Source organism: Cervus elaphus, chromosome 19, assembly GCF_910594005.1.
Source record: "Cervus elaphus chromosome 19, mCerEla1.1, whole genome shotgun sequence".
In the NCBI taxonomy this organism is placed as follows: Eukaryota; Metazoa; Chordata; class Mammalia; order Artiodactyla; family Cervidae; genus Cervus; species Cervus elaphus.
In genome coordinates this window covers 84,226,070-84,249,166 of record NC_057833.1, presented here as the reverse complement: position 1 = coordinate 84,249,166, position 23,097 = coordinate 84,226,070, and the positions used below count along the sequence as shown (strand labels likewise).

At 38.0% G+C, this 23,097-nt stretch overlaps 1 protein-coding gene across 5 annotated transcripts in view; it reads right to left on the bottom strand.

The window, feature by feature from the left end:
• PPP2R3A (protein phosphatase 2 regulatory subunit B''alpha) overlaps positions 1–23,097 on the bottom strand; it is a 228,811-nt gene that overhangs the window by 78,045 nt on the left and 127,669 nt on the right. For all 5 annotated transcript variants that reach the window (XM_043874682.1, XM_043874683.1, XM_043874681.1 and 2 more), the window contains 5 exons: positions 19,941–20,015; positions 11,236–11,322; positions 7,319–7,475; positions 1,356–1,404; positions 534–623 (listed from right to left, as the gene is read on the bottom strand). In XM_043874682.1, coding sequence (XP_043730617.1) covers positions 534–623; positions 1,356–1,404; positions 7,319–7,475; positions 11,236–11,322; positions 19,941–20,015 — 458 coding nt within the window. The remainder of the gene's footprint in view (positions 1–533; positions 624–1,355; positions 1,405–7,318; positions 7,476–11,235; positions 11,323–19,940; positions 20,016–23,097) is intronic.

Sequence of the window (23,097 nt, the reverse complement as noted above, 5' to 3'; positions counted from 1 at the left end):
CATGCAGGGTACTGTGTTACACAAGATAGGTATAAAAAGAAAGGGACATAGATTTTTGCATCCCTCTTTTTTTCTTTTTATTCTTAGCTTGTGTAACACAGTGTTATAGATGTCTAAGAAACAGGTGCATAAACTCACAGCTACCAATCAAGGTATGCCAAAGAAACGGAGAGAAAAAAAAAAAAGAAACAGAGAGATGGTTCTAACTGGCAGAGTGAGGGCATGTTCTCCAGTTTACTACTGAACCAGGAAGATCATGAAACAGCTAAAATTCACAGTTATCTATTCCCATATTCCATATAAACGCTTGCTATCCTTCAGAGACAGCTCACATGTCACTTCACCTTTGTTTCCGAGGGTAAGAGCACTTCTCTTGATACACTGTGACTGTGGACTCAGTCTGAGGGCAGAGACTAAGTCTAACCCATCCTGGCACCCCTAGGTAACCTGGCATTCACTAGATATTCATCATGAATTTTCCAAGCTTTGTTCATGTGTTTAACATCTGGGCAAAGGAAACTTAGAAGTCATACCTGGTGGGGTTCCTTTTGTCTTCCTCAGAGATCAAAAACCAAACAAAATCTGCATAGCTCATTCTTCCCTCTTTCTGTACTGTTTTTCCCCTGAAGAAAACACATGGTTACAAAGTTTCTTAAGCAATTAATTACTCTTCTAAATTTAGCAGGATGACAGACTTAAGGAATAAAGTAACATTTCTTTGGAAATTAAGTTAAAAAAAAAACCAGAATGCTGGAAACCTCACAAAGGGCAACCTCTTTCATTGCCCATCTTATTTTCAAATGCCTCGAGGATGAAATTAGAAAGCATTTTGTAGATTTGAAGGAACTCTGGTTTCTAATATGAATACAAATCAGGTCAAATGCTGTTAACTATACTTAGATAAATAGGGCTTCCCTGATAGCTCAGTTGGTAAAGAATCTGCCTGTAATACAGGAGACCCCAGTTTGATTCCTGGGTTGGGAAGATATGCTGGAGAAGGGATAGGCTACCCACTCCAGTATTCTTGGGCTTCCCTTGTGGCTCAGCTTGTAAAGAATCTGCCTGCAATGCGGGAGACCTGGGTTCGATCCTTGGGTTGGGAAGATCCCCTGGAGAAGGGAAAGGCTACCCACTCCAGTATTCTGGCCTGGAGAATTCCATGAACTGTATAGTCCATGAGGACTAATATCCATATATTAAAGTATTACTGCCATCTTGTATGAAGCCACACTGAATATTTTGTAGGGTATTATCTAACCTACAGCACTGACAAATTATGCAGGAAGCTTTGCTAAAAGGACATTGCTAAAAGTACTACCTGTAGTTCATTTTAAAACTCAGATGGTTTTTCTTACCTTGTTACTGCCCCAGAGAATATTCTTTCAATAATCCTGTTTGATGAAGCTAAACATAAATAAAAAGCACAAAGCTAGTTAAAACATGCTCCAAAAGGTACCATTTTTGGCAAATTTATTTTCAAGTAGCCATAAGGTAAAACTTAATAATCTTCCATGATAAGAATATGAGTAGTTACATTTTTACTTTTTATGTACAATTGATACTTTTTGAAAGAAGTAATTTGAGATAGCTTGGTCTATCAATCATTAAAAAAAGAACAGGCAAATGGATGTGCCTGACAGCTGAAATATATTAATATAGTTGAGCACCAAATTGGTTCTGAATATCCTGACAACTGAGACAAAAATGTACAAAATTTATATTGATCTTGTTATCCAACAAGAAAAGACAACATTTCCTCTAAAACAAGGCAGATTTTATCCTAGCATTAAATTCAAGGGGGAACTGATTGTTGGGGATTTGAGTCAAACAACGGAGAACTGTTTTTCAGGTAGAATTTTAGAAAAGGTACCAAAAACATACCACAAAATACTTTTCTTACATTCTTACCCTATAAAATTTCAGGATATAACATAATACACAATTTTAAAATATATTCCACCAGTAAATTTTATTCAGAGAGAGATGATTATATCTTAAGATAGTATGTTGCATTTGATGATAGATCCTAGTAGTCTGTACACTCACAGTGTACCTCACTGTGAGTTCAAAGTAACTAAAAGCATTAGTCAAAAAATGGAGGTAACAATAAACGTCAGATCTAGGGATGTGGTGAGGACAGCAATCTGTTTTTTTAACAAATGCCTCGCCAGTGGTATTCACACTACAATTTCAGAACCAGTGATGAGGTCATTAGAGAGTTAGCAGCTACCAGCATCTAACTCTTCTGCATAGCGTTAGGTACAGTCAACATAAAGGTTCATTATTTTGGTTGAAGAATGTTGAAAAGATGAGTGTCAGCACAGCCATTCCTGGCCACATACCAAAGGTTGTATAAGGGCCCTCTAGAGTCTGTTGAGCACTGGTTTATGGGGTTAATAATTTGAAAATAAGAGGAAATAGAACAAAAGGCAGCTACATAGGGAAGGCAGGGATATTTATTTCTGAAGTCTTTCTTTAGATTTGGAAGGTTTAACTTCCTAAAACTGCAGATCATGTTGTCCCATTAAGGACAGGTTGGTGGGTAGGCAATTACACAGAGTTTCAGTGGCCCCTTCGTTATGCAGGCCTAGATGCCTGCTTTTCTGGACTTCATTCCTTCAACATGCCTCTAATGAGTTACTATATGTGTATATACAATATTTTAGGGCTTAATGAGAACGACGTTTATGACAGCCAGAGAAGGTGCTTTAGAGCCCGTAGGGTTTTCTGTGATCTCTGGAGGCTAGCTCACGTTAAACAGATTATCTGGCCACTGATGATCAAAAAGTGCATAGATAATGAAGCTGATCCAGTACGCCTATAAATATCTCCATCTTTATACTATGCTTGTAATAGGAAGGTATGACTATAGGCATAACACAGAGACACTGTGGGTTCAGTTCCAGGTCACCTCAATACAGTGAGTATCACAATAAAGTGAGTCATATGAATTTTTTGGTTTCCTAGTGCATATAAGTTGTTTGTACTATACGACACCACCCTTATGGCAGAAAGTGAAGAGGAACTAAAAAGCCTCTTAATGAAAGTGAAAGAGGAGAGTGAAACAGTTGGCTTAAAGCTTAACATTCGGTAAAACTAAGATCATGGCATCTGGTCCCATCACTTCATGGGAAATAGATGGGGAAACACTGGAAGCAGTGTCAGACTTTATTTTTTTGGGCTCCAAAATCACTGCAGATGGTGATTGCAGCCATGAAATTAAAAGACGCTTACTCCTTGGAAGGAAAGTTATGACCAACCTAGATAGCATATTGGGGCTTCCCTGGTGGCTTAGAGGGTAAAGCGTCCGCCTGCAATGCAGGAGACCTGCGTTCAATCCCTGAGTCGGGAAGATCCCCTGGAGAAGGAAATGGCAACCCACTCCAGTATTCTTGCCTGGAAAATCCCAAGGATGGAGGAGCCTGGGAGGCTGCAGTCCATGGGGTCGCAAAGAGTTAGATACTACTGAGTGACTTCAGATAGCATATTAAAAAGCAGAAACATTACTTTACCAACAAAGGTCCATCTAGTCAAAGCTATGGTTTTTCCAGTGGTCATGTATGGATGTGAGAGTTGGACTGTGAAGAAAGCTGAGCACCAAAAAATTGATGCTTTTGAACTCTGGTGTCGGAAAAGACTCTTGAGAGTCCCTTGGACTGCAAGGAGATCCAACCAGTCCATCCTAAAGGAGATCAGTCCTGGGTGTTCATTGGAAGGACTGACGCTGAAGCTGAAACTCCAATACTTTGGCCACCTGATGTGAAGAGTTGACTCGTTGGAAAAGACCCTGATGCTGGGAAAGACTGAGGGCAGGAGAAGAAGGGGACGACAGAGGATGACATGGTTGGATGGCATCACCGACTCGATGGACCTGAGTTTAAGTAAACTCCGGGAGCTGGCCATGGACAGGGAGGCCTGGCAAGCTGCGATTCATGGGGTCGTAAAGAGTCGGACACGACTGAGCAACTGAACTGAACTGAACTGATAGTCTATTGTGTATTGAACAGCAGTTATGTCTTAAAAAAAACCAATGTATATAGCTTAAAAATATTTTATTGCTAAAAAAAATGCTAATAATCATCTGAGCCTTCAGCAAACTGTAATCTTTTTGTTGGTGGAGGGTCTTGCCACCACCAATGTTGATGGCTGCTGACTGATCAGGGTGGTGGTTGTTGAAGGCTAGGGTGGCTTTGGCAATTTCTTAAGACTACAATGAAATTTGCCACATAGATCGACCCTTCCTTTCACAAATGATTTCTCTGTTATGTGCAATGTAGTTTGACAGCATTTTACCCATAGCAGAAATCCTTTCAAAATTGAAGACAATCTTCTCAAACCTTGTTGCTGCTTTACCAATTAAGTTCATGTGATATTCTAAATCCTTTGCGGTCATTTCAACAATCTTCACACTGTCTTTGCCAGGAGTAGATTCCATCTCAAGAAACTGCTCTCTTTGCTCATCCATAAGCAGCAACTCCTCATCTGTTAAAATTTTATTATGGGATTGTAGTGATTCAGTCACATCTTCAGGCTCCTCCTCTAATTCTAGTTCTCTTGCTATTTCTACCACATCTGCAGTTACTTCCTCCACTGAAGTCTTGAACCCCTCAAAAACATGCATGAGAATTGGAATTGACTTCTAAATTCCTGTTTATATTGATAATCTGCCCTCATGAATGGTCTTAATGGCATCTAGAATGGTGCTCCTTTACAGCAGGTTTTCAATGGACTTTGCCCAGATCCATCAGAGGAATCATTACCTATGGTAGCTATACCCTTATGAAATATATTTCTTGAATAAGACTTGAAAGTTGAAATTACTCTTTGATCCATTAGGTGCAGAATGGATGTTGTGTCAGTAGGCATTTAAAGAACATTAATCTCATTGTACAGTCTCCATCAGAGCTCTTGAGTGACCAGGTGCATTGTCAATCAGAGTCATATTTTGAATCTCTTTTTTTTTTCCCCAAGCAGTAGGTCTCAACAGTTGGTTTAAAATATTCAGAAAACCATGTTGTAAACACATGTGCTGTCATTCAGGCTTTGTTGTTCCACTTGCAAAGTGTAGGCATAAAGAGATTTAGCATAATTCTTAAGGGCCTTTGGATCTTTGGAATGGTAAATAAGCACTGTTTTCACCTTACACTACCTGCACTGTATTAACGCCTAAAAAGACAGTCAGCCTGTCCTTTGAAGCTTTGAAGCCAGGCACTGACTTCCTCTCTCTAGATATGAAAGTCCTAGATGGCATCTTCTTTCAACAGAAGGCTATTTTGTCTACATTGAAAATCTGATGTTTAGTGTAGCCACTTTCATGATCTTAGCTAGATCTTCTAGATAACTTGCTGCTTCACCTTGCACTTTCATATTATAGAGATGGCTTCTTTCCTTAAACCTCATGAACCAATTTTTGCTAGTTTCAAACTTTTCTCCTGTAACTTCCTCACTTCTCTCAGCCTTCCAGAGTTGAAGACAACCTTGCTCTGGATTAGAATCTGGCTTAAGGGAATGTTGTGGCTGGTGTGGTCTTCTATCCAGGCTACTAAAATTCTCTACATATCAGCAAACAAAGTGTTTCACTTTCTTCTTTTTTGGCTGCATCACACAACCTGTGGGATCTGAGTTTCCTGGCCAGGGATTGAACCTGGGCCCTCGGCAGTGACAGCGTGGAGTCCTAACCACTGGATCAGCAGGGAATTCCCTGCTCCACTTTCTTATTCATGTGTTCACTGGAATGGCACTTTTAATTTCCTTCAAGAGCTTTTCATTCACATTCATTCCCGACTTGGCTAGCTGGCAGAAAAGGCCTAGCTCCCAGCCTGTCCTAGCTCTCCGCACGCCTCCCCTCTAAGTCTCCAGCTTCTGATCTGAAGTCAGAGACATGCCACTCTCCCTTTCACCTGGACACTTAGAGGCCACTGTAGTGTCAACGGTGTGTATTAACTGGCCTGATTTCAATACTGTTGCGTCTCAGGGAATAGGGAGACCCGAGGAGAGGGAGAGAGACGGGGAAGACTTGGTTGGTGAAGCACTCAGAATACCAACAACAGTTATCAATTAAGTTTGCTGTCACCTAGGTGTGGTTCACGGCACCCCAAAACAATTATAATAGTAATATCAAAGATCACTGACCACAGATCTTCATAACAAATATAATGCTATATATCAATAAATCAATAAAATTTTGACATATTGTAAGAATTACCAAAATGTGACAAAGACAAAAAAATGCACAAATGCTCTTGAAAAAATGGCACTGACAAGACTTGCCCAATGCAGGGTTGCTACAAACATTCAATTTGTTAAAAAAAAAAAAAAGCTCTATTTGCAAAGTACAATAAAGCAAAGTGAGTTAAGATGAGGCACACCTACCTGTACTTAAAGGACAGATATAGTACTAAAATGACTTTTTATCAGTAAGTATGATTTAGCATTTCCTCTTGATGCCTGGTTGGCACGTGAACTTTTGAGAACTAGAACTCTGTCTGCTAAACATGGAAAGGTCTATGAATACTGACATGCAGAATGAACCTTTTCTTAAGGTATATACTACTAGTCATAGATACACTAGATAACAGAAACAAAGCATTTATTTAAGATTTGTACTTTGCTACATCTAAAAGGATAAAGGCTTATTTAGAAAATCCACAGTGTCTGAGAAGACATTTAATAATAGAACAGGGACAATCTTATGAGAGAAGAATGAATCAATGCTTCTTGGTGCTTGGTTAAGAATATGCAATCAGCAGATAATAGGTTCTAAGTTTACTACTGGTCAAAATGAAGTAAAAAGGGTAGTATCATGTGACATATACTTTTTGTTTTCTGGCAAAAGAAAGCACACAAAATTCATCTGCAGAGAAACTATGTTTTCTAGAACTAAATTCCAAAAAGTTTTATGAATCCTTGAAAGCACTGGCAAGTTAGAGACATCATTTTCACCCTTAGCTATTTATAAATAGTGTAAATTGAGAATTTATAAAAGTGTATATAATTTCCTTTCAAATAAGCTTTACATAGATGTGGCTCTTACTGAATTCATCAGGAGAAAACCAGCATCACTATAAAGACTCCTCCATTCATCAAAACCAAGGTTCTAATTTCTTACTTACCTCCAAACCTCTTCTCCTAAACCTGGTTTCTAGATAAAAAATTAGTATCTTCACTCATTTCTACTTTAAAATTCTTGGCCTTTTCAAGAGGATTTGATTAGATACATAATTTAAGAAATGGGAATTCCCCATAATGAGTACAATTCCCCACAGTTTAACTCTTGTCTCCTTCAAATAGCTAAGTCAACATCCACAGAAACACTCACCCTGGTCATTGTATCGAGATAGATCGGCCTGGCTGATGTAGAGGTCATGATCACTATCTAGTTCCCAGAATTTACAATAAATAACATAGAAGTGTTCATAGGAGAAGTAATCTGTGATTTGGTTTATATCTTCCTCTTCTTCCAAAAGGGCTAGAGTCTGAAATGGTATGAATAAAAGGATTATTTTATTTTAAAAATATGAAGACCCAGCTTTGGCCATTATTCAGATTCTAGTACATTTTTATTCTAAACTGAATTAAAAATTTTGGTTTTGGTACCAAACCAGGAAATTTACTAGGCAACCTCATCCTATCTTTTTAATCAACTGACCAATCTGCAAGCATTTATGAACTCTGTACTATTTTTAGCAAAGAATTAGGGGTTATGGAGGATTCAAAAACAGGGAAAGGGAAGAACTTTCATCAAGAGAACTGCAGGCAATCAGAGGTCCCCCAACTAGGAAGCACAGAACAGTCAGACAACAGACTTTCAATTACATGACTGTAAACTGACACTGCTTTTAACTTTTCAAATTTACAAAAAGTGGTCTTCTATCCATTCTGTTATGAAGAGTGGGCATCCACATGCAGGGTTTGGCTTTGTAATGGCATCCGGTTTACCAGAAGGGTGACTCATGTATACCTCTGTGATAGTGTGGGGCAGCCTGGTAAAAAAGGCATGGGGGTGGAGCTGCAGGGCCCTGAACTGGAAATACTATCTGGGTCTCCCTTGACTCTCTGTGTGCCCCTAGGATAAACACCAAAACCAATAATTTTTGAGTCCAGAATTCTTATTATCAGTCAAATTATCATAAGGGCCAGAGATATATGAAGACCTTTTTAGAAAGATTCAGAAAAAAAAAAAAAAAAGATAAACCATAAGGAAACTCAGGAAATAGAAAAAACAAAGTGAGATGACAGAAATAAGATCAGATACATCAATAGTTGGGACTTCCCACATAGCTCAGTCAGTAAAGAATCTGCCTGCAATGAAGGAGACCTAGGTTCAATTTCTGGGTTGTGAGGATCCCCTGGAGAAGGAAATAGCAACCCACTCCAGTATTCTTGCCTGTAGATTCCCATGGACAGAGGAGCCTGGCAGGCTATAGTTCATGGGGTTGCAAGAGTCAGACATGACATAGCAACTAAACCACTGCCATATCAACAATCACAATAAAGGTAAAGAGGTAAATCTCCCTATTGAAAGATTTTCAGATTGAGAATAAAACTCAGATCCAAAAAGCAGATCTAGGTATACGCTGTCCATAAGAGATAAGTCTGACAGAGGATGAGATGGTTGGATGGTATCACCAACTCGATGGACATGAGTTTGAGCAGGCTCTGGGAGTTGGTGATGGATAGGGAAGCCTGGCGTGCTGCAGTCCATGGGGTTGCAGAGTCAGACATGAATGTATGGCTGAACTGAACTTAAAATTTTAAAGTAAGGTTAAAATATATACTAGCTAAATCTTAAAAAGAAAGCACATCAATATTAGAAAATAAAATGGAATCCAAGGTGAAAAGCATTATAAGAAACATAACTATTAATATTTCATAATGCAAATGTATTACTTTGATAAGATTCATTTTCTAAAATGTGAATACTGGAAATCCAAAATACTTTGGCAAATTGAAAACAAGATAAATTATGAAATTTTGGTAAAAGAGACTCAATGAAGATTTTGCAGCCAGTAAAAATTATAAAGTCTACATAGAAACAAAGGAAAATCATGACATGCTAAGTGCAAAATACAGGATATACGATTGTACACACTAAGAACTACATTAAATTCTAAAATCCAAATATGCATGTGAATATGACTAGAAGTACACATAAAAATATTAGTTTTATTAGGGTGCTAAAATATGCTTTCTCTTCTGTTTTCCACACTTGCTTGTAATGTTTTTATAAAATGATCTTTAATGTATAAAGCAGAATATGTACAATAAAATAAATCTTGAGAAGCAGGGGGCTCTCATTTTCATCTACTGGATTGTGATAAAATGAAAAAAATTAGTAACTTCTGCTGTTGGTGAGCATGTAAATTTAAGTATGCATTAGTGCAGGTGTTTAGGAGGGTAACTTGGCAGGATCTATGAAACTGAAAATGCACACACCATCTGATCCAGGATTTTCCTTCCAGTAGTCTATTTTAGAGATATTCGTACTCATATGGAAACAAGAGGAAAGTGTAAGGGTGTTTGCTGCATTACTCTAATAGGGAGAATATGAAAACGACTTGAACATCTTCAATATGTATGTAATTACAGCATAGCCATGCCACAGATTATGCAGTAGTTAAGAGAATGAGATAGAGTTACATTGATCGAAATGAAAAAACATCAAGACATACTGTTAAGTGAAAAAAAGTTAATAGAATGTAAGTGTGGTATCACATATTAAAAAAAATTCATAAAAAGCAGCCATACAGAACAAAACTAAATAAATACTCCATACATATATACTCCATACACATGCATAAAAAGGAATAAAACCACAGATAATATGGGTTCCCTCTGGTAAAAGGAGTGAAATGGCAGGATAAAGAGATAAATAATGATTTCTGGTTATTATTTTATACATGTTTATATTATTTGAATATTTTATGTGCATACATTCAGGTACTAAGAGGCAAACTAAGGAGAGGGTTAGGGAAGAAAATAGAGGGAAGCAGAAAGCAGAACATGAGCTCTATTTCCAGTTCAGTCACTGAGCAGCTGTATGGTCTTATCCAAGTCATTCAACCATATTTGGGCCTCAAATTTTATTGTAAGTAAGAAAAATCTGGATTATAATAATGATCTAGAAATACAAACTTAATATGCATCAGGAACGTTAGGATTATCATTCTTCAGATGTAAGACCTTTATTTAACAGAATTCTTGCCATCTCAACCCATCCCATGTAACATCCTGCGAGCCCAGGCAAAAACCAGATGTTCAGTAAATATTAATAATGACTGTAATGATGACTTTTCATTTATTAGAATAAGAAATGTTTTCATATCTATTACAGACTAATTTTGCCAATTTTGTCTGTCCCAGATAAAGATGGGAAAAAAATAAAAGTGTAAACAAGGTTGTATTATTCACCCAAGTTTCATTTAGTATGATTTATTTAAAATAAAACATTTCATTTCCTTTCAAGTATGACCAATTCTACTTTCTTTAAGTTAGTAGAAATGCTTGAACAATCAAGCATGAAGACTGCCTCAGTAAAAGGCACCCACTAGTGGTCAATTCTTTCTCATTTGGTAAAATAAATAAAATAATTGAATTAAATACATTCTTTCTTAAAAGGGATTTTCAGTATTTTTCTCCAGCAGGAGCTGGATAAAGAGTCATTGCTCAAAGGAAAAAGTTGAAACTCCTCCATTTGTTTTGCCAGGCTTTTCCCAACCTTGCCCTGTCTCACCCCTCAGGCCTCATCACTGGTCACTGATCACTCTCTCCTTGGAGCCTGTGGCCACTTTAGACTGTCCTGCAGTTTCCGAACATGACACTTTCATGCTTCTGGGCCTTTGCTTATGCTGCTTCCTCTATCTGGAATCCGCTTTTCTTTTAATTTTTTTATCTTGTAAACACTTGATATCTTCAAGGTCAAGATCATATGCCAGTCCTACCGTGAAGCCTTCATTGCATATTTATGACACATTTCTGTGGAATTTTTCAAGTCAGGTGTGGTTGTCTGTACACCTTTCTCTTGTTCCATAGTGCATGCCCTGATGCAAAAATCTCTTGTTACTCATCTTTGTTCCCCCAACACATCCCAGGTATCTAATAACTGCTTAATGACTGAAAATAGTGACTTCGCACATAATAGGGCTTTGCACATAATGAGAACTCAAATATTTGTTAAATGAAGTAAGATTATCATTTAAATTGCTCCTTAAACATGAATTTCAATGAGAGGCATACTTGCAAAAAGTTGCTCTTTCTTATCTCTGTTGCAGTAATTTTTCCACTCCAAGATCTGTTGACTGTGTAGAATATTCTCTGAATAACCTGGTTCCAGAAGGAAAACAAAACCAAATAAAAACATTAAAGATATCTATTATGTTATCAAAGGCCATCTTATGAATATTCTTTGAACCAAGCTAAGTTTTGTGATTATATCAAGTGTCATTTCTAGTAAAAATGTTTAAAAAACTACATCCATATACTTTACATCTGTCCTTATAATTCTAAGATTAAAAAGATTCTTTGCTCATAAGTCTGCATTTCCTAGGTGCCTACATGTCACTTTCTTTTTTTAACCTCTCATACAGTGATGCCTGATTCAAGTAGTGCCTATTAGCCTAAGTGTTTTTGGAAAGTACAAAAGGTGAGAAGTATACACTGGGTTGGCTTAACAATTACTAGGTCAGAAGAATGGCTGCCAATGTGGTATGATTCAAGAGGGCAATATTCCAGTTAGTATAGCCTTATCCATTGGTCGGAGAAGGCAATGGCACCCCACTCCAGTACTCTTGCCTGGAAAATCCCATGGATGGAGGAGCCTGGTAGGCTGCAGTCCATGGGGTCGCTAAGAGTTGGACACGACTGAGCTTAGCGACTTCACTTTCATTTTTCACTTTCATGCATTGGAGAAGGAAATGGCAACCCACTCCAGTGTTGTTGCCTGGAGAATCCCAGGGACGGGGGAGCCTGGTGGGCTGCTGTCTGTGGGGTCGCACAGAGGTGACACGACTGAAGTCACTTAGCGGTAGCAGTATCCATTGGTGTTTTGAAGACTTATAGACTCTGGAAATTCAGATACATTTGGGATAATCTATATCCCAAGTCCTTACTTGGGCATGAACAATTTTGTTACTAACTGGGTTTTAGTAAGTCTAACTAAGGTGAAACTCTGGAGAAGACCAGGACAAGAGGAAAGAGCAGGAGGAAGGGCGGCAAGTGTGTCTGAAGTTGAGGATGTGTGTGCTGTGGTGGAGGGAGGACTGGAGAAGAAGACAGGCTGCAGTCCTCGAGGCAGGAGGCCACGGTGCATGCTCTCAATTTTACCTGGCTTATTCCCACCCATTTAATTTGCCCTTGACCTGGCTGTTTTTTTTTTTCTTTCCATTTTTCCTTTTCTCCAAAAAGAAGCAAGGGTGAGAAAAGCAATTAAACAAGTTTTTTTTTTTTTTTTGTACACTGGCTTTGAGTTTGATTATCTAATGATATGGAAATTCTGTATCCTTGGTGGTTTTTTATCATAGAAGAGATTAGATCCCTTTAAAAAGACTATTTTAGTGCATGAAGAACAAAAAGGGGAAGACATTTGGACATTTATCCTAAACTAAACCACTATTCTGTTTCTGGACTCTTTGCCAAAAGAGTGATTCCCAAGAATAAGAGGAGAAAACAAGCCTCATGATGAAGGTCCAGACTTCTGCCACCCAACATTTCTCACCCCACCTTTGCTATCAGTGCTAACGTACCCTGATCCTTCAGAATCCAGCTCAATCACCAGCTCCACAGGAGGCCCCTGAATAGGGAGCTGGGCTGAGCTGTCTTCTGTGTTCCTGACGTCGGCTGTGTCTCCTTCAGTCATCCTGTGGCTATATTCTAGACACAGGTACACCTGACAGTCACCACTTCCAAACTCTAAGGAACCTGGTCTTTTTTCACGTGCATTCCAGTGCCTGATATATTCCTCTGCCTATATCATCAGATGGTCAATAACTACATGATAATTTAAGAAAAACTAAGGTATAATTAACATACATTACATTAGTTTTTGGCATACTAATGATTTAATATTTGTATATATTGTGAAGGGCTTCCCCAATGGCTCAGCAGGTAAAGAATCCGCCTGCAATGCAGGAGACACAGGTTCGATTCCTGGGTCAAGAAAATCCCCTGGAGGACGGCATGGCAATCCACTCCAGTATTCTTGCTGGGAAAATCCCATAGACAGAGGAGCCTGGTGGGTTAAGATCCATGGGGTCGCAAAGAGCTGGACATGGCTGAAGTGACTGAACATATATATTGTGAAATGATCACCAAAATGTCTACTTAACATCCATCATATAGTTACAGAATTTTTTTTCTTGTGAAATTTTAAGATTTACTCTTAGTAATTTTCAAACATGCAGTATAGTATTATGATCTATAGTTACCATGCTGTACATTACATCCCCATGACTAATTTATTTTACAACTGGAAGTTTATGCCTTCTGATTTTCTTCACCCATTTCCCCCTCTCCCCATCTCCCACCTCTGGCAATCCTCAATCTGTTCTCTGAGTTTATGAAGTTTTCTTTTTTTATTTTTATTAGTTGGAGGCTAATTACTTTACAATATTGTAGTGGTTTTTGCCATACATTGACATGAATCAGCCATGGATTTACATGTGTTCCCCATCCCGATCCCCCCTCCCGCCTCCCTCCCCATCCCATCCCTCTGGGTCTTCCCAGTGCACCAGCCCTGAGCACTTGTCTCATACATCCAACCTGGGCTGGTGATCTGTTTCACCCTTGATAGTATACTTGTTTCGATGCTATTCTCTCAGAACATCCCACCCTCGCCTTCTCCCACTGAGTCCCAAAGTCTGTTCTGTACATCTGTGTCTCTTTTTCTGTTTTGCATATAGGGTTATCATTACCATCTTTTTTTCTTAAAGATTTATATCATACAGTATTTATCTTTCTCTGACTGATTTCACTTGGCATAATGCCCTCAAGATCCATCTATGATATTGCAAATGGCAAGATTTCACTCTTTCCTAATGGATGAATAATATTTCATTGTATATATATTCTGAACGTGAAAGTCACACAGTAATGTCTGATTCTTTGCGGCCCCATTGACTATGCAGTCCATGGACTTCTCCAAGCCAGAATACTGGAGTGGGTAGCCTTTCCCTTCTCCAGGGGATCTTCCAAACCCAGGGATTGAACCCAAGTCTCCTGCATTGCAGGTGGATTCTTTACTAACTGAGTTATCAGGGAAGCCCACATCTTCTTTATCCACTCATCTGTTAATGAACATTTAGCTTGTTTCCATATATTGGCCATTGTAAATAAGGCCATGGTAAACACAGGGGTGCATGTATCTTTTCACATTAGTGTTTCTGTTTTCTTTGGATGAATACCCAGAAGCAGAATTACTGAATTAGCTCTATTTGAATTTGTTTGAGGAACTCCCATTGGTGGTACCAATTTACATTCCCACCAACAATGCACATGGATTCCCTTTTCTCCACATCTTTGTTATTTCTTGTCTTTTTGATGAAAGCCATTCTAACAAGTGTGAGGTGATATCTCACTTTAGTTTTGATTTGAATTTTCCTGATGATTAGTAGTGTTGAACATCTTTTCATGTACCTGTTGGCCATCTATATGTCTTCTTTGGAAAATTGCTTGATAAATTAATGAGGTTGGAAAGCTGTGTAACAGACTTCTGAGTTATATTTGTGATAGAGACATATGCATTGGATTCATAGCTAATTGAATAAACTCTTCAGAGTTTTGAGCAGCAGATGGATGTAACCTAGGGAAGTAATTAATATTTTACATAAATCAGTATTGTTGTCTATGATTTATTGATAGGCTACATACAAGATATACAGAAAATATAAAACAGGAAACTGTATACAAAATTATCGTGAAAGATACTACTGGACTAGAGTGTAGATGTGATCATGATCTGAAAGGCTATCAGGTGGAAGAAGTTGATTTGCTTTGTATTGCATTACAGTGTAGGACTAGAACTGGAATTACGAGAACTACTGGATAGAAATGCTTCAATGTAAATACGAGTTTCCTAAAATTAGCCCTGATAAGCAATGGGTTGTATGAAGTAGCGAAGTTTCTTCTCACCAAGTTATTTATGCAGAAATTCACAGGATTCCTATGTTAGGTGGGAGCAGGGACTAGCTGATGTCTATAACTTCTCTACTGGCTCCACTCAGACTCTGAATGAGGTGCTTCAGGGCAGAGAATAGAGGATTTTAGGCCAGAAATTATATATATATATATGAAAATTAAAATTAAGAATATCTTTTATCATAGTTCCATATTCCTTTTCTCAAGTTAATTACAACACATATTATTACACCAAACTTTTTTTTTTGTACATTCTTAGATTTTGTCCTTATTTCTTGATTTTGAATATAAAATTTTCTTAAAGTCTAAGTTTCCTATCTACCTAAATTTTATATATATATATACTCCTTAAATATTTTATATTACTTATGAAGGTACTATGTTATACTTAAAAGTATAAAACTTGAGTCTGTATTTCTGCTTATTTTATTTTTTCATTTTTTGTTTTGACAGAATTTTTAAAATTTGTAAACATTTTGAATATCAAGTAATTTCCTATTTTTAGCATCTGATAATCTACTTGTCTCATTACTGTAAAAAACTGTACATGTATTCCATTTTCCCATAGCCTAAATCTCCTTATTCAGTGGCCCCACTGTATCAGCACATTTATTGGTTTCCACAATACTGAGTCAGCATTTTAACTTATCGAGGTAGGGGCGCCATCTAGTGGTAACAGCATGTAGCTGCTGGTTCTACACTAATTGCAGTTTTCTCCCCCCTAGCTTTTGGTCTACCAGTTTTAGGTTTTTAAAATAGAAATTGAGAAAAATATAAAAATATCAAAAAATGTAAAAATTAATAGTAGTGAGAATAACTACGTATTACTAATGAGAGAAATGAAATTGGATAATTTTTCACCAGGGGATCTCTAGTCAACTTGATAGACAATTTGAATTATAAATCAGTTTTTCTTTATATCTACTCAATTGGAAATTTCTAATTCACAATTTTAGATCACCAGGAATGGAAGGGGACTTCCCTGGTGGCTCAGATGGTAAAGAATCTGCCTGCAATGCAGGAGACCTGGGTTCAATCCCTGGGTTGGGAAGATCCCCTGGAGAAGTGAATGGCTACCCACTCCAGTATTCTTGCCTGGTGAATTCCATGGACAGAAGAGCCTGGTGGGCTACAGTCCATTAGTTTGCAAAGAGTTGGTTACAAGACTGAGTGACTGATACTTTTCACACTTTTAGGAATGGAAGTACGTGTTTGGTGGCTCTGTCAAGAGAGTTTTAGACAGGGGATCAAACACAGACACAGAAATTACAGAGATTGCTCTTTGTACGTGACGTGGATGCAGATGAACAACTCAGTGCCAGAAGCCTGGCCCTTCTACTAGGCGCCACTGAAATATCTTCACTGCCAGCACCAATATTACAAAAAAGTGTTTTCAATCTTACCGCTTATTTTAAAACCTACCTCTTTCCTTAAAAGTCAGCATATGTCAATAAGGATAAGCAGAGTCTTATTTACTGGTAATTTCTTTGCATGGTATGTAAATATGCAAACTCAAGGGTCACAATTTGCAGGTATTTCCAATTTTCATTTTCATTCAATATCAAAAGGCTTATTACTCAATGTCAACTCTTCTCTGGAAATAAGGGTGACTTTTGGGTATTTGCTATATGCATAGTTGGTGTTCTGTCTTTCCAATCTAAAACGGCTGACAAAATAATTATGATTAACTAAACAAATATAAAGTCTTTTCCTGTAGCACAGGTTTTCACTGAGAAACGGAAAATAAAAGTTGCCCAATTTTCTTCATCATTTATGTGCCACACATAAACTAATACTTGAGTCATACACTGTGTCAGCAGTTTCTGCCGACTGTAAAGTGAAATAACTGTGTAACTCTAGCATGGAAACAAAATACATTAATTGTCCTATGCTGTATGCCATTGAAATTATATAATATTCAGTAGGGTCATATGATAAATTAATTTTGCTTTTTTGAGACATCTGTCATTAATTCTGAGGCTGATCTTTGTAAGTCTCTTGGAAATACTGTTGTCTGTCTTTGCCATGAGCAGAGCAGAGTATGACACTTTTCTAAATTTGCTTACTATTAGGCCTTTAGCAAGAAAATTAATTTCATACTAGAAAGCTTATTTTGTATTTTTTATAGAAAGATTCACTGTACTTTGATATAGCGCAAAATTTTCAATGACTTCATGTCATTACATGACCAAATTTCATAATAGAAAAGACACTGTGGAGAACAGACCATCAGTCCAATAAAATTCTATTCAGTGCGATGCTTTATTAGCATCTCTGTGTTTTCAATGATAGTATCAGATTATCACAAACAAGCAGTTACACTTATCTCAGTATACACAGATTCTCATTTTGTATTCTCAGTTGGACCTAATTTACTACTTATGTTATGATGTTGTTTTGAGCTGCCCCGTTATCACTATTTAATCACAAGTAGTTTACACTTCTAGGACAACTTCTGAGTAACGGGCTCATCTTTAAAACAGTTTTATTGTTTACAATGTTGTGTTAGTTTCTTCTGTACAGCAAAGTGAACAAGTTATACTGGATTAATTTTTGTGAACTGGGGATAAAGTAGCATAATGCTAGCAAGGTATAAATTTAAAAAAAGTAAACAATAATATGCAAATACCATGGAGATATGTCAGCAGAAAATTAACTGGATTCTGTTAACTGACCTATGTAGTTCTTTTAGGTCAATGATTGACATACTAGTATTTCTCAGAAAATGTGAATTACATGCAAACAAAATTGTATCATGGCTTTTCACTTTCAAATCATAAAACTAGCAGGGGTCACTAGAAGACCCCAGTTTATCATAGGTCTGGGGATCATACTTTAGTAAATACCAAACTAGAAAGAGTACAAAGGAAAATTTATGCTTTCATAATCCTGTTCTTTAACATCTTCTCTAAGAACAAATTCAAATGATTCCTATAGAGAGCATTTTCTGAATTGGCAGAAGGTTGGAAGAGATTATCAAGATCTTTTCAGTCTCTTGAGATTCTAATATATTATTGAGTGACCAAAAAGTTTGTCCAGGTTTTTCTGTTACATCTTACCTGAACAAACTTTTTGGCCAACTCAATTTTAATACGCCCTGAGTTTACAGAACAGTCAACAATCAGAATCCAGTAATTCTCATTGGGACTGAAATCACGGTTACATGTAGAATTCTTAATTCTACACATGAATAACTTCACTTACTCAATAAATACCTACTGTATATCTATTATGTGCCAGGCCCTATTTCAGGTATTAGAGATACAGCAAGATCTAAATACAGACAAAGTCCCTCCTCTCATGGAGTTTATGCTATAGAGAAGGACATGGACAATAAACAAAAAATTTAAATATCAGGCACTAAGAAGGAAAATAAAGCAAAACAAGAGTAGAGGCAGGGGACAGAGAGGGAAGACAGGTGAAGAAGGCAGAGGGTGATCAGGGAAGGTCTCATTAAGACGGGAATGTCTGAGCACACGTCTGGATGAAGTGAGGGAGTGGGTCACGCTGCAATCTGTAGGAAGAGCATTCCAGGCAGAGGAGAGAGTAAGAACAAAGCACCTGAGGCAGAAGTGGGTTTGGCTTGTTCCAGGAACACAGAGCACAACTCTTGCTTAAGTAACAGACAGTAGGCATTGTGAGGGTGTGGGTGGGTGGGTGGGGGGTTATGGGGAATAATGGCAAGAACTCTGGCTTTCATTCTGAATGAGACGGGGAAACAATGGAGGGTTTGAGCAGAGGAGTGACATGATCTGACTTACGTTTTCAAAGAATAACTCTGCTTTGTGGAGACTAGACTGTAGGGCAATGAAGGTAGGGAGACCAATTAGAAGGAGTCCACGTGAGAAACAAGGATGACCAGCTGGCCCAGGGTGACTGTGGCAGAGGTAGTTTAGTATCGGGTTGTGGTTAACAGGCAAAAATAACTTCTAAGATAGTCTTAGATGGCAGTGACATTTTATGGTTCAAATGAAGTCTTATAAAGTTTTATGTCATAAGAGAATCAATGTAAAAAGGAAATAATGAAGTTCCTACAGGAGAAAAAAGAATGGTAGTATTCTGTAACTCAACAGAACCCACCAATCCATAGCCAACAAAAAGTGCCCCAAGAAGGAGAGGGTCTTCCTCAGAAGAGACTGCCCTATTTACTGGGAGATCTGAACCAGAGGTGGGGATCATATCAGCCGGGTATGGCTGTGAATGCGAGGTATGCCCTGAGGTTCATCTGTGGAATTCTTGCAAAGATAATCTGGAAGCTAGGACAGAGAACGCCTGGCGTGGCTGCAGTGAGCTGCAGGCCTGGCAGCTCTCACCCACAATGCATGCCCTGCCTGTGACTGATCAAATGAGGCTGTGCCTGAGAAACACGGAATGAGAACACCTTGCAAAACAGGAGACTGTGATTATGTTATTTTAAATTCTTACATGATTTATTTTCTGATTATATATACTCTAATTTCTCATTATCATCTCATTCTAATTTTGATGTACTCTAGATACATCTTTTTTTTTGGGAAAAGGCTGTTGAAAACTTCTTGTATTATTTGCAAATACTGAAGATCAACTGGGTATCAATATTGATGAAGACCAGACAGAATGAGTATATCACTTAGATTCTGTATACAAGAGACTTCTTAAGCACCAGGCACATACAAGAAGTGAACTAGATATAAATAATTCAATTTTATTTCCTCCTATTTTAAATAATCATTATGGTCCATTCTACATAAAGATCTAAAAGCCTAGATACTTGGTAGTGGCAAAAAGAAAACTTAAAGAGTTTTATTAAGACAAAAAAGGACACAGCCTACCGTGGTGATGTACCGGGAGTGGAATTCTGGAGCATCTTTCAGGAACGTGAGGCCAGGATGTGTATCTACCACATCCTGAAAAAGAACAAAATCATAACGAAATTAACAAACATACCAAAAACCCCCCTAAGATACAGACTGGATCTTTTTTTAACTCTTGTACAATACTTGCCAGTTGAGCAGACGTGCTGTTTCACAACACGGAACAATGCATTTACAATTTAACTAGTATTTTATTAAACTCAAATGTTTCACAAGCACACTTTTGTGTGACTTGGATATGTACAGTATACTTCAAGAAAGTTAAAATGTTAATCTGGCTATATCTGGTGATTTGTAAATCAAGTGTCTTACAGGTACATGCTGTAATTCTAACACACGTCAGCGAAATTCATCCCACAGATCTTGTTAGGGATTGCCAAGTGAAATTTACACAGAAAGGAGGATAGACAGAAGCCAACTAGAATGATTCTTTCTTAACCTACAGACATGGGAAATTACTGGAAAAATTACTGGTAGCCAAATAACTTTATGTTAAGGTATGTGAGTCAGCTAATGTTCATCAAAATCACTGTGTTGATAAATCTGTTTTCCAATTTAGGATTTTATTTATTTTAAATCTGATATCCTGTTCTCATAGAAGACTATTTGAATATTAAAACCTTGAAATAGTTTTTTTTTTTTTCTTCAGTTGCTCAGTCACATCTGACTCTTTGCAACCCCATGGACTGCAGCACGCCAGCCTTCCCTGTCCATCACCAACTCCTGGAGCTTGCTCAAACTCATGTCCATTGAGTCAGTGATGCCATCCAACCATCTCGACCTCTGTTGTCCCCTTCTCCTCCTGCCTTCAATTCTTCCCAGCGTCAGGGTCTTTTCTAATGAGTCAGTTCTTTGCATCAGGTGGCCAAAGTATTGGAGCTTTAGCTTCAGCATCAGTCCTTCCAATAATATTCAGGATTGACTTCTTTTAGGATTGACTGGTTTGATCTCCTTGCAGTCTAAGGGACTCTCAAGAGTCTTCTCCAACACCATAGTTCAAAAGCATCAATTCTTCAGCCCTCAGCCTTCTTTATGGTCCAACTCTCACATCGATACATGACCACCGGAAAAACCATAGCTTTGACTATACAGACCTTTGTTGACAAAGTAAAGCCTCTGCTTTTTAATATGCTGTTTAGGTTTGTCGTAGCTTTTCTTCCAAGGAGCAAGCGTCTTTGAATTTCATGGCTGCAGTCACCATCTGCAATGATTTTGGAGGCCAAGAAAATAAAGTCTGTCACTGTTTCCCATTGTTTCTCCATCTATTTGCTATGAAGTGATGGAATCAGATGCCATTTGTTTTCTGAATGTTGAGTTATAAGTCAACTTTTTCACTCTCCTGTTTCACCTTCATCAAGAGGCTCTTTAGTTCCTCTTCACTTTCTGCCATAAGAGTACTATCATCTGTGTATCTGAGATTATTGTTATTTCACCTGGCAATCTTTTTTTTTTTTCACCTGGCAATCTTGACTACAGCTTGTGCTTCGTCCAGTCTGGCATTTTGCGTCATGTGCTCTGCATTAAGGTAAATAAGCAGGGTGACAATACACAGCCTTGACATACTCCTTTCCCCTTTTGAATCAGTCAGCTTTTCCATGTCCGGTTCTGTTGCTTCTTGACCTGCATAGAGGCTTCTCAGGAGGCAGGTAAGGTGGTCTCGTATTCCCATCTCTTTAAGAATTTTCCACTATTTGTTGTCCACACAGTCAAAGGTTTTAGTGTAGTCAATGTAGCAGAAGTAGATGTTTTTCTGAAATTCTCTAGCTTTTTCTATGACCCAATGGATGTTGGCAGTTTGATCTCTGGTTCCTCTGCCTTTTCTAAATCCAGCTTGTTTTAAATCCTGGAAGATCTCATTTCACATACTACTGAAGCCTAGTTTGGAGGATTTTGAGCATTATTACCTTGCTAGCATGTGAAATGAGTTTTTTTTTCTAATTAGGTTTTTAAAACATTTTCAATGAGTCTAGAGAATCTAATGGAGATAATTACTGTTAATTTAATAACCAGAGACAACAGTAATGCTACCACAGAAATAATCTATTAACTGGCTAGTCATGAATGGACAGACATCAGTTACATCTCTTTTCTTTGTTTCCTCAGAGCAGTTAGCTATTCATACTTACCAGTACAGTCTAAAACCAATGAACCTTATTTAAATTTTTATTTGGAAATAATTTTAGTCTTACAGAAAATTACAAAAATATTACAGAGAGATTCCCTATGTTATCCCAGTTTCTCATAATGGTAACAACTGACCTGCCTCTTGAGAAACCTGTATGCAGGTCAGGAAGCAACAGTTAGAACTAGACATGGAACAACAGGCTAGTTCCAAGTAGGAAAAGGAGTACCTCAAGGCTATATATTGTCACCCTGCTTATTTAACTTATATGCAGAGTACATCATGAGAAATGCCAGACTGGATGAAGCACAAGATGGAATCAAGGTTGCTGGGAGAAATATCAATAACCTTAGATATGCAGATGACACCACCCTTATGGCAGAAAGTGAAGAAGAACTAAAGAGCCTCTTGATAAAAGTGAAAGAGGAGAGTGAAAAAGTTGGCTTAAAGCTCAACATTCAGAAAACTAAGATCATGGCATCCGGTCCCATCACTTCATGGCAAATAGATGGGGAAACAGTGGAAACAGTGGCTGAGTTTATTTTTCTGGGCTCCATAATCACTGCAGATGGTGACTGCAACCATGAAATTAAAAGACGCTTACTCCTTGGAAGGAAAGTTATGACCAACCTAGATAGCATATTAAAAAGCAGAGACATTACTTTGCCAACAAAGGTCTGTCTAGTCAAGGCTATGGTTTTTCCAGTGGTCATGTATGGATGTGAGACTTGGACTATAAAGAAGGCTGAGCGCAGAAGAATTGATGGTTTTGAACTGTGGTGTTGAAGAAGACTCTTGAGAGTCCTTTGGACTGCAAGGAGATCCAACCAGTCCATCCTAAAGGAGATCAGTCCTGGGTGTTCATTGAAGGACTGATGTTGAAGCTGAAACCCCAATACTTTGGCCACCTGATGCAAAGAGATGACTCATTTGAAAAGGCCCTGATGCTGGGAAAGATTGAGGGGAGGAGAAGAAGGGGACGACAGAGGATGA